This window comes from Hyperolius riggenbachi, chromosome 6 (genome assembly GCF_040937935.1).
Source record: "Hyperolius riggenbachi isolate aHypRig1 chromosome 6, aHypRig1.pri, whole genome shotgun sequence".
Classification (NCBI taxonomy): Eukaryota; Metazoa; Chordata; class Amphibia; order Anura; family Hyperoliidae; genus Hyperolius; species Hyperolius riggenbachi.
In genome coordinates, this window is record NC_090651.1 from 334,998,655 (window position 1) to 335,011,146 (window position 12,492).

The 12,492-nt window shown below is 47.5% G+C and overlaps 1 protein-coding gene across 2 annotated transcripts in view; it reads right to left on the reverse strand.

The window, feature by feature from the left end:
• Positions 1–12,492, reverse strand: part of LOC137522927 (fish-egg lectin-like) — a 44,898-nt gene that overhangs the window by 20,114 nt on the left and 12,292 nt on the right. For both annotated transcript variants that reach the window (XM_068243082.1, XM_068243083.1), the window contains exon 2: positions 8,979–9,206. In XM_068243082.1, coding sequence (XP_068099183.1) covers positions 8,979–9,206 — 228 coding nt within the window. The remainder of the gene's footprint in view (positions 1–8,978; positions 9,207–12,492) is intronic.

The following is a 12,492-nucleotide window of genomic DNA, read 5'->3' on the forward strand; positions in this document are numbered from 1 at the left end:
GGTCTTAGGTTTAGGCACCAACAGGGGGGTCTAGGGGTTAGGGATAGGTACAGGGAGGGTTCTGTGTAAGAGTAGGCTTAGGTATAGTTTTAGTAAAATTTTAGTAATAATTACTAATGTTTTACAACACTTATTACAAACGTAGTTATATTTATATCATCGTTATAAAGAATATTTTTAGATTTTATTATAAGAACAAACCATAAATGAAGGTTATTCACAATAATATACAATTATAACAATTAAACATATATTATTGTTTTTTTAATAAACGTAATTATAAGTTTAACTTTTGAAACAGGGAAGATTAACGTTTTCACAATTGCCGATTTCATAAACATTATTTAATGATTTATAATTTTGTTAAACATTATTTGTAAACGAAATATAGCACACTATTTTTATAAACCCTATTAATGATTAATTATTATTTAGAGTTTACACCCCGCGCCCTTTTTGTCCGGGCGCCCTTTTTGTACGTACGCGTCACAGCACTCTGATGTTTCTTTTAGGTTATGCTCACACTAGGACGTTGCATCAGACAATGTAACGTTTCCCCTCCATTGCATGGTGACTAGAGATGTCGCGAACCTCCGATTTTCGGTTTGCGAACCCCTTTCGCGAACCTTCGCGGAAGGTTTGGTTCGCGTAAAAGTTTGCGATCCGCAATAGACTTCAATGGGGATGCGAACTTTGAAAAATAGAAAAAATTATGCTGGCCACAAAAGTGATGGAAAAGATGTTTCAAGGGGTCTAACACCTGGAGGGGGGCATGGCGGAGTGGGATACATGCCCAAAGTCCCGGGGAAAAATCTGGATTTGACCCAAAGCAGCGTTTTAAGGGCAGAAATCACATTGAATGCTAAATTGCAGGCCTAAAGTGCTTTAAAACATCTTGCATGTGTATACATCAATCAGGGAGTGTAATTAGAGTTCTGCTTCACACTGACACACCAAACTCACTGTGTAACGCGCCGCAAACAGCTGTTTGCGTAGTGACGGCCGTACTGGACTGGTGCGCACCGTGGCCAGAGTGTAGGCCGTGGCGTTTTTCAAGCCCATATGGTCGCCAGGCTGTGGTAGCACAATGATAGAACAACAGTGACTGTCCAGCTGATCAAATTTGGTGTGACCACAATGAAGCAACGACCTTATTATCTTTTGTGTGCCACCCCCACCCGAGACACTCAAATAGCCGGCGGTCATTGCTTCATTGTGATACGCAAGCCCCTTCACCGCTGCAAGGTAATGATCACGACGGGGGATGGGCACATGTACATGCCTTTTGTTTATTTGTTGCAGCCGCCCGCAGTGCAGCCAGAAAAATTAGGCAGGCATGTACACGCACCAGAAAAATTAGTGTAGCTTAAAAATTCAGGAATCCGCCTAGAGTCCTGGACCCTGTTGGTGGTGGCGGATAAGGCAAGCGGCCTGCAGGCAGAGATGCTGTGTGTGGGGACTGACTTAGTCTTCGGTCGTGCAGTAGCCCTCTGTGATCCATTCCTCATTCATTTTGATAAAGGTCAGGTACTGAACACTGTCGTGACTTAGGCGACTTCTCTTCTCAATAACTATGCCTCCAGCTGCACTGAAGGTCCTTTCTGACAGGACGCTTGCGGCAGGGCAAGAGAGAAGTTGTATGGCAAATTGGGACAGCTCTGGCCACAGGTCAAGCCTGCGCAACCAGTAGTCCAAGGGTTCATCGTCGCTTTTCGCAGTGTCTACATCCACACTCAAGGCCAGGTAGTCGGCTACCTGCCGGTCCAGGCATTGGTGGAGGGTGGATCCGGAAGGACTATGGCGAGGAGTTGGACTAAAGAATGTCCGCATGTCAGACATCACCCTGAGATCGCTGGAGCGTCCTGTCCTTGCCTGCGTGGACTTGGGAGGAGGAGGGTTACTGCCAGTGGTACCTTGATTGCGTTGTGCAGCCACATCACCCTTAAACGCATTGTAAAGCATCATCGACAGCTTGTTCTGCAAGTGCTGCATCCTTTCCGTCTTCTGTTGAGTTGGTAACAGGTCCGCCACTTTGTGCCTGTACCGAGGGTCTAGTAGCGTGGCCACCCAGTACAGGTCATTCACCTTGAGTTTTTTGATACGGGGGGCCCTCAACAGGCTGGACAACATGAAAGAGGACATCTGCACAAAGCTGGATGTAGACGTACTCTCCATCTCCTCTTGCTCTTCCTCAGTGACGGGACGCAACTCCTCTTCCTCCCCCCAGCCACGAACAATACCACGGGAACGTGGAGCAGCAGAAGCCCCCTGTGACGGCTGCCGCGGTTGTTCTTCTTCCGCCACCTCTTCCTCCTCCACAGAAACACCTTCCTCATCACCATCATCAGAGTCTGACTCCTCTCCTTCACCACACGACTCCTCTTCTTCCTCCTCCTCCTCCTCCCCCCTCTGTGCTGCCGCAGGTGTTGTGGAAACATCGGGTTCGGATGTAAATCGCTCCCATGTCTCCTGCTGCTGTAACTGTTCTCGTTCATGCTCCTCCACAGCTGTATCCACCACTCTACGCACGGCACGCTCCAGGAAGTAGGCGTAGGGGATCAAGTCGCTGATGGTGCCCTCAGCGCGACTCACCAGTTTGGTCACCTCCTCAAAGGGCTCCATGACCCTGCATGCATTTCGCATCAGTGTCCAGTTGTTGGGCCACAACATCCCCATCCTCTCAGATTGTGTCCTTGTACTGTAATGATACAGGTACTGGGTGATGGCTTTCTCCTGGTCTAGCAGGCGAGAGAACATCAGCAGGGTGGAATTCCAGCGAGTCGGGCTATCGCAAATCAGGCATCTCACCGGCAAGTTGTTTCTGCGCTGAATGTCCGCAAAGCGTGCCATGGCCTTGTAAGAGCGCCTGAAATGCCCAGACAACTTCCTGGCCTGCTTCAGGACGTCCTCTAAGCCTGGCTACTTGAACACAAATCATTGCACGACCAGATTCAGCACATGTGCCATGCAGGGTACGTGTGTCAGCTTTCCCAAATTCAATGCAGAAATGAGATTGCTGCCATTCTCACACACCACGTTGCCGATCTCAAGCTTGTGCGGGGTCAGCCATTGCTCCACCTGTTTGTTAAAGGGGAACTGAAAAGAGAGGTATATGGAGGCTGTCATGTTTATTTCCTTTTAGACAACACCAGTTGCCTGGCAGCCCTGCTGATCCTCTGCCTCTAATACTATTAGCCATAGCCCCTGAACAAGCATGCAGCAGATCAGGTGTTTCAGTGGTTCAGACTTATAAGTCTGATCTGACAAGACTAGCTGCATGCTTGTTTCTGGTTTTCATCAGATACTACTGCAGAGAAATAGACCAGCAGGGCTGCCAGGCAACTGGTATTGATTAAAAGGAAATAAACATGACAGCCTCCATAGACCTCTCTCTTCAGTTCCCCTTTAAGAGCAGCCAGGAGAGCTGCTCCAGTGTGACTCTCCACTTTCAGGCAAGACATGTCTAACACTGCGTGACACCGTCGTACCTGGCATGCAGCATAGGCCCTGGGGTGCTGGGGCTGTGGTAGCAGGTGGAGAGGAGTTGGCTGGAGGCCTGCCTGCAAGCCGTGGAGGTGTGACAAGTCGGTCCGCTGCGCAGCCACGTACTCCCTGCTTGCTGCCATCGGTCACCAGGTTGACCCAATGGGCTGTGTATGTAATGTAGTGGCCCTGCCCGTGCTTGGCAGACCAGGCATCCGTGGTCAGGTGGACCCTTGACCCAACACTCTTCGCAATAGATGACACCACTTGCCTCTCAACTGCACGGTACAGTTTGGGTATGGCCTTTTGTGAAAAATAATTGCGGCCTGGTATCTTCCACTGCGGTGTACCAATGGCCACAAACTTACGGAAAGCCTCCGACTCCACCAGCTTGTATGGTAATAGCTGGCGAGCTAATAGTTCCGCCACACCAGCTGTCAGACGCCGGGCAAGAGGGTGACTGGCAGACATTTGCTTCTTACGCTCAAATACTTCCTTCACGGACAGCAGGGTACTGCTGTGGGCAGAGGAGAAGGAACCGCTGAAGGGAAGAGGCGGTGTGGAGGAGGGTGGCTGTGAAGGTGCAAGGGAGAAAGCGGATGAAGATGATGCACCTGAAGTAGGAAGAGGAGAAGGAGGGTGGCTTGTCTTTTGTGTGCTGCTTTTCCTCAGGTGTTCTTGCCATAGCTGTTTGTGCCTTCTCTCCAAGTGCCTTCGTAAGGCACTTGTCCCTACGTGAGAGTTGGCCTTTCCACGGCTCAATTTTTGCTGGCAGAGACAACAGATGGCTTTGCTCCGATCTGAGACACACATGTTAAAAAAAATTCCAAACTGCTGAGCCCCCCTGGGGTGATGGCGCTACGGTGGCATCAGCAGCTGACGTTTAAGGGCATGTTGGCTGGCTGTCCATAGCTGGCGATACATGGCGCCGGACACTGCCCCCAGCTGTTTCTGAGGACGAGCTCCCTCTGCTTCTATCATGGAGTCGTCTCCTCCTACTCCTCTCTGACTCCCCATCTGAACTGTCCCCCTGGTCATCTCCTCTACCTGGAACATACGTGGCATCCGTATAATCGTCATCATAATCCTCCTGCCCAGCTTCGCTTTCCTCAGACACCTCCTCAACTGCACCAACTTCAGGTGGTTCATCACCTTCCTCCTCACACGTTACATCCATACTATCGCCACCTAACTCAGACGTATGAGGTGGTGTACCTGCGCCTTCTTCTTGTTGTTGCAGTAGTGGCTGGGAATCAGTGATTTCACCACCACCACCACCAAATAACTCCTGCAAAGTGTCAAATGCAGCGGATGTGGTGCTTGTTGTAGCGCTGGTGGCTGCGGGAGATGAGGTGTTCTGTGTTAAATAGTCAAGCACGTCCTGATCTTGGGAAGTGATGGCACGTGCCTTCTTCTGAGCACTGTATTTTGAGCCAGGTCCGCATGAAATCACAGCAACACCACCTCGCACAGACCTGCCGGTGCCTGGTGGCCTACCTCTGGGTCTGCCTCTACCTCTTCCTCAACCTGGTTTGTTTATTTTGTCCATCTCGGGGGGATGCTAGGTATATGCAGTGAGCTGGGTTTACTTAACACAACAGGTAGTTGGATGCAGTGAGCTGGGTTCACTGAACAGTAAAGGTACTTAGATGCAGTGAGCTGGGTTCACTCAACACAACAGGTAGTAAGATGCAGTGAGCTGGGTTCACTGAACAGTAAAGGTACTTAGATGCAGTGAGGTGGGTTCACTCAACACAACAGGTAGTTAGATGCAGTGAGGTGGGTTCACTGAACAGTAAAGGTACTTAGATGCAGTGAGGTGGGTTCACTGAACACAACAGGTAGTTAGATGCAGTGAGCTGGGTTCACTGAACACAACAGGTAGTAAGATGCAGTGAGGTGGGTTCACTGAACAGTAAAGGTACTTAGATGCAGTGAGGTGGGTTCACTCAACACAACGGGTAGTTAGATGCAGTGAGGTGGGTTCACTGAACAGTAAAGGTACTTAGATGCAGTGAGCTGGGTTCACTGAACACAACAGGTAGTAAGATGCAGTGAGCTGGGTTCACTGAACAGTAAAGGTACTTAGATGCAGTGAGCTGGGTTCACTGAACACAACAGGTAGTAATATGCAGTGAGCTGGGTTCACTGAACAGTAAAGGTACTTAGATGCAGTGAGCTGGGTTCACTGAACACAACAGGTAGTAAGATGCATAGTTACATAGTTACATAGTTATTTTGGTTGAAAAAAGACATACGTCCATCGAGTTCAACCAGTACAAAGTACAACTCCAGCCCGTCCCCCACATACCCCTGTTGATCCAGAGGAAGGCGAAAAAACCCTTACAAGGCATGGTCCAATTAGCCCCAAAAGGGAAAAACTCCTTCCTGACTCCAGATGGCAATCAGATAAAATCCCTGGATCAACATCATTAGGCATTACCTAGTAATTGTAGCCATGGATGTCTTTCAACGCAAGGAAAGCATCTAAGCCCCCTTTAAATGCAGGTATAGAGTTTGCCATAACGACTTCCTGTGGCAATGCATTCCACATCTTAATCACTCTTACTGTAAAGAACCCTTTCCTAAATAAATGGCTAAACCGTTTTTCCTCCATGCGCAGATCATGTCCTCTAGTCCTTTGAGAAGGCCTAGGGACAAAAAGCTCATCCGCCAAGCTATTATATTGCCCTCTGATGTATTTATACATGTTAATTAGATCTCCTCTAAGGCGTCTTTTCTCTAGACTAAATAAACCCAGTTTATCTAACCTTTCTTGGTAAGTGAGACCTTCCATCCCACGTATCAATTTTGTTGCTCGTCTCTGCACCTGCTCTAAAACTGCAATATCTTTTTTGTAATGTGGTGCCCAGAACTGAATTCCATATTCCAGATGTGGCCTTACTAGAGAGTTAAACAGGGGCAATATTATGTTCGCATCTCGAGTTTTTATTTCCCTTTTAATGCATCCCAAAATTTTGTTAGCTTTAGCTGCAGCGGCTTGGCATTGAGTACGATTATTTAACTTGTTGTCGATGAGTACTCCTAAGTCCTTCTCCAAGTTTGATGTCCCCAACTGTCTCCCATTTATTTTGTATGGTGCTAGACCATTGGTACGACCAAAATGCATGACTTTACATTTTTCAACATTGAATTTCATCTGCCATTTATGTGCCCATATAGCCATCCTATCCAGATCCTGTTGCAATATGACACTATCTTCCTGAGAGTTGATGATTCTGCACAATTTTGTATCATCTGCAAAAATAGCAACATTGCTCACTACTGCATCCACTAGGTCATTAATAAATAAATTGAAGAGCACTGGACCCAGTACAGACCCCTGTGGGACCCCACTGCTAACAGTCTCCCATTTTGAGTATGATCCATTGACCACAACTCTTTGTTTTCTGTCCATTAGCCAGTTCCCTATCCATGCATACAGACTCTTCCCCAGTCCTTGAATCCTCAACTTTTGCACCAGACTTTTGTGGGGAACAGTGTCGAAGGCCTTTGCAAAGTCCAAGTATATCACATCTACAGCATTCCCAATATCCATATTAGCATTCACTACCTCATAAAAGCTGAGCATGTTAGTCAAACAGGACCTGTCTTTAGTAAACCCATGTTGATGCTGAGAAATAAGATTATTGTCTACTATGAAGTCATGTATAGTATCTCTTAGTAACCCCTCAAATAGTTTGCATACAACTGATGTTAAGCTTACAGGTCTATAATTTCCTGGATCTGATTTTTTGCCCTTCTTAAATAATGGGAAAACGTGGGCTGTACGCCAATCCACTGGGACTCTGCCAGTTGCAAGAGAGTCACAAAAGATAAGATAAAGGGGTTTATCTATAACTGAACTTAATTCCCTTAGGACCCGAGGATGCATGCCATCCGGGCCAGGTGCCTTGTCTATTTTTAATTTATTTAGTCTTGCCTTTACTTCTTCCTGCGTTAAGTATTTAATATTACAGTTAGAAGATTGAGACTCTTCTGCCTCTGTAATTTGCAACAGTGCTGTTTCCTTTGTGAAGACAGACGCAAAGAAAGCATTTAATAACTCTGCCTTACCTTGGTCATCCACCATTGAGTTCCCACCCTCATCCTTTAGGAGTCCTATACAGTCATGCAATGAGCAGGGTTCACTGAACAGTAAAGGTACTTAGATGCAGTGAGGTGGGTTCACACAACACAACAGGTAGTTAGATGCAGTGAGCTGGGTTCACTCAACACAAAGCTAGGTATATGCAGTGATGAGGTGGGTTAAGTAAACACAACAGGTACTGGGTATATGCAGTACTGGGTAGTACAATGTGCAGCTCCCTGTCACACACATAGGTAGTCACTGAATGTGCTGGGCTGCTGGCAGTGGCACATACACTATCAATTAGCAAGGCTGTGCATGCAACAAAAGTGTCAGTTTGACACACAGAAAAAAAAAAGTACAGGATGAGCTCTGAAAAGAGCTGTTGAGGGGTGCTATAAAGGCAATAATAATCAGCCAGGAGCAAGCTAAGCAGCCAAGAACCTAACTAATCTGTCCCTAGAAGAACAAGTCTGCAGCAGCTGTCCCTAGTCTGTCTCTAGCAGGCACACGAGTGAGGCTAATGGCCGGCGAGCCTGCCTTATATAAGGGGGGGTGGGGCTCCAGGGCTTAGTGTAGCCTGAATGGCTACAATGTGCCTGCTGACTGTGATGCAGAGGGTCAAAGTTGACCCTCATAGTGCATTATGGGGCGAATCGAACTTCCGTAAAAGTTCGCCTGGTGCAGGTGAACGCGAACCCCCAAAGTTTGTCTGGAACTGTTCGCAGGCGAACCGTTCGCGACATCTCTAATGGTGACCTTGTTTTTACAGTATACACAAAGTCCCAGTGTAATCCTATCCTTAAAGGGAACCTTAACCGGCGGGGGAAAAAAAATTCACTTACCTGGGGGCTTTCCCAAGCCTCCTGCAGCCGTCCTGTGCCCACGCTGGTCCTTCGGTGCCCTCCGGTCTCCCTCCGCCGCTAAGTTTCGTTTTCGGACGACTGCCAGTCGACCTCGGGCAAAGCGTCCTCTTCTTCCGCATTCCCCGTCATAAAGAGCCGTAAAGCGCGTCCGCATGACGCCAAACGTGTCATGCGGACGCGCTTTACGGCTCTTTATGACGGGGAATGCTGAAGAAGAGGACGCTTTGCCCGAGGACGACTGGCAGTCGTCTGAAAACGAAACTTAGCGGCGGAGGGAGACCGGAGGGCACCGAAGGACCGGCGCGGGCACAGGACGGCTGCAGGAGGCTTGGGAAAGCCCCCAGGTAAGTGAATTTTTTTTTTCCCCGCCGGTTAAGGTTCCCTTTAAAGTGGACCTGAACTTAAATTTGAAAGTACTACAATCCACATGATCAGCTGTCTGCTTTACCTGATACCCTCACAAATCCTTTGTAAATTATATAGTGCAAATGTTCATATGGTGTATGTACAGTATTTTAGCATACACGCTTTTTTTTTACCTTTTACTTGCATCCACTTGTTGTTCTGAAACCTGAAAATTTGGTCGGCTGAGTTGACTCCCCAAACTCCAGCAGGACCAACTGTCACGTGTTTGAGGTTTCCAGGAATGAGTTGCCAATCGTTCTTTACCCAACGGTAAATTTTATCATTACTGTTCACGCCGTATACTTCACCAGCGCCAGCATCAATCTGCTTCAGTTTGCCCGGGATCAATGTGCATTCATAATCTTAAATAAATAAATGGGGAAAAAATTATCACCACACTAACAAAAGAGTAGATTAGAATGCATTTGAGAAGAGCAGAGTAGAATAGACCAGAGAACAGAACTGTGTACATGGCACAACATGTGACTGCTTTGGAGCCAACAATACAATCAGACTCATAATCTCCAGGGTAGTGCTTCTGTGAGAGGTATGGAAGTCACCGGAATGATCCAACCAGGGGCGTAGCAATAGGGGTTGCAGAGGTTGCGACCGCATCGGGGCCCTTGGGCCAGAGGGGCCCCAAAGAGCCCTCCTTCAACTGCAGTATTAGCTCTCTATTGGACCTGTGCTCATAATAATCACTTCTATAGATACTTTCAATAGTAGTAACCATTGATAAGCTGTTTCCCATAACCTTCTTGCACCTCTGACACTGTAGTTTCCATTCGCAGGTTTTGGTGCGCCGTATCAATTGTTATTTATAGAGTGCGTGGGGGGGCCCCATTGTCAAACTTGCATCGGGGCCCAGAGCTCCTTAGCTACGCCACTGAATCTAACTTTACTTTTGCAGCCTCCCCGGGGGTGTTAAATTTAATTCAGAAAATTACTGGTTTTATTGTGGGAGAATGTTTGCGTTTGGTATGAGTAGTTGGTAAAGAAGTTGTTATTTTGATTGAGGGGGGAGGGGGGGGGGGCGGTTCCGTGACATTGGGCCTTGGGCGGTAAATACTACAAATCCGGCCCTGGCTGCGGTGGACTCTCCTACCACTGAGCACTTGCACCGCAATTGATTCACAAAAGGGTGATAACTGATAGCACCACGCTATGTGACACGTGCAAAGCTTTGCGCACATAAAGGCTTACACCTGCGTGCTAAATGAAGGTTTGCACGCGATCATGGACGCGCAAACCTTTGTTTAGCACGTGGGCGTAAAGCTTTGTGCGTGGTAACTGCATAGCATGGCCGTGCTGTCAGTTATCACCCTTTTGTGAATCACGCCCTATGTGTGAAATTAGTCTCAAGTAACCTTGAAGTGAGCTTAGACATAAAAAAGTTTGATACATCCCCTATATTAGATAATTGAACAATATCTGCCTTTTCATGATCACCAAATCAGGAAATGAGCCTGGGGGGGTGAGGGGTGGGGAGCGGAGGAGGTGCGGGGAGAGCAGACCTACAACCTAACTACCTATACGGAAGGAACCTATAGCTAGCTACCTATACTGAAGGCACCTATACCTAACTTGTTATACCGAAGACACCTATACCTTACTAGCTATAATATATATATATACAGGAGTTCGACAAAATAATGGAAACACCTAACATTTTGTCATCATAATCTTTGAACATGTTTTAGGCAATCAAAACTTGACATATGTAAAACATTTTTTGTTTATTATTTTTGTTATTTGATATGTTTAATTAAAAGACTTGTTTTTTTTACAGATATTTAAACAAGTTGGTTATAATTTATAAAAATGGCAGATCTCTCAGACTTTCAAAGAGGCCAAATAGTTGGTGCTCATATGGCAGGTGCTACTGTAACAGAAACTGCCCGAATGCTTGGCATTCCAAGAGGTACTGTCTCAAAAATAATGACTGCCTTTGAAAGAGAAGGAAAAATGTCCTCGGCAAAGCACAGTTGTGGCCGAAAGTTGAAGTTGTCTGAGAGAGACGGTCGGACTCTAAATCGAATTGTTAGAAAAGCTCACAAGACCACAGCTCCTAAAATCACTGCAGAGCTGAATGAACACCTACAGAACCCAGTTTCCACAAAAACTGTTTGTCAGGAGCTGCACAAATCTGGATTCCACGGAAGAACTGCAATTAGAAAAACTCTGCTCTCAAAGACAAATGTTTCAAAGGGTTTAGAGTGGTGTAGAAACCACCAGAATTGCTCCTTCGAGAAGTGGAAAAATTTGATTTTCCCTGACAAATCATCGTTTACCTTATTTCCGATGTCCGGCTGAGTGTACGTTTGGAGATAGCCGAAAGAAGCATTTCATTCAGACTGCCTTCTCCCAACCGTAAAACATGAGGGGGGGGGGGGGGGGGAGGGGGGGTTCTGTGATGATCTGGGGTGCTATTTCTTGAAAATCTGCCAAGCCAATGATTTCCCTTCATGGAAGAATTGCAGCCGAGACTATTTAGGAATTTCGGGCGACCAAGTTCATCCTATGGTTCAAGAACTGTTTCCGGAGGGGAATGCCATCTTTCAAGGTGATAATGTCATACTCACCGGCTTGGCTCCCTCCGGCGTCTCCGCGGGCGCGTCCTTACGTGCGCGGGCAAGCTGGGATTTATAGTTCCTGATAACTGTCACGGCGCGCACAGAGTGCATAGTGCCGCGTGCACGTGCACTCTGCGCTGCGCGCATGTGCAGGCTTTAATTTTGGCACCCATTGTCCTATTTAAACAGGTCTGCCCTTTAGTCCTGTGCTGTTTGTTCATACAGCGTATGCCTAGTGAACCTGTTATTATCCTGATTGTATTCCTGGTATTGACTCTTGGCTTGTGACCCCGACTACTCCTGTTTGCTGCCCGTCTCGACCCTTGGCTTGTATTACCGTTATCGACCGTCTGCTGCCCGTCCTGATCTCTGGCCTGTCCCCGACCATCCTGATCTCCACCTGCCCTGACCTTGGCTTGTTCTTTGACCTCGATTATACCTGAACCTGGCTCTCCACATCGAGACGTCATCTGTTCTCCAAACCACTGTGGGATTACCTTAAGCGCAACCTGGTGGGCACTAGGCAGCGAAGTTCCACTTCCCCCTCCTGGGGTTGTGGTCCTGCTTCCCCCTCAAGGGGTCGTGGGTGAAGACCAGGGCAGTTTCAAGGCTAAAATGCACCCAGTGCGAGAGTGTAAAAATTGCACCCCCCTGTGCCGGAGCCAGGTATACGTGCCTGTAGTATAGGTTAGCTAGGTCCAGTTGCACTCAGTATAGGTAGCCAGGAATAGGTGCCCCAGTATAATTGCCCCCAGTATAAATTAGCCAGGTAGGTGCCTCCAGTATACGTATCCAGTATAGTTCAGGGGCGGACTGGCCATGGGGGAAGGGGGGCAATCTCCCCCCAGGCCGCCTTTCATTCAGTGATTTAGGGCAGGTCTGGTGTCTGGTGTATTTGGGTTTGTTGTAAGGCAATGTGAAACTTGAGGCTAGCTGATAAAAGTGTAATCAGAGGACAGGCAAGCTGGTAAATATACACAGCATGATGCAGAGCTTGCCTGGATGTTGCCTGGATGGTCCATGGGCAAACATCTGTCTGGTCTCTCCCTATTGTTATTATGACTGCATGTGTGGA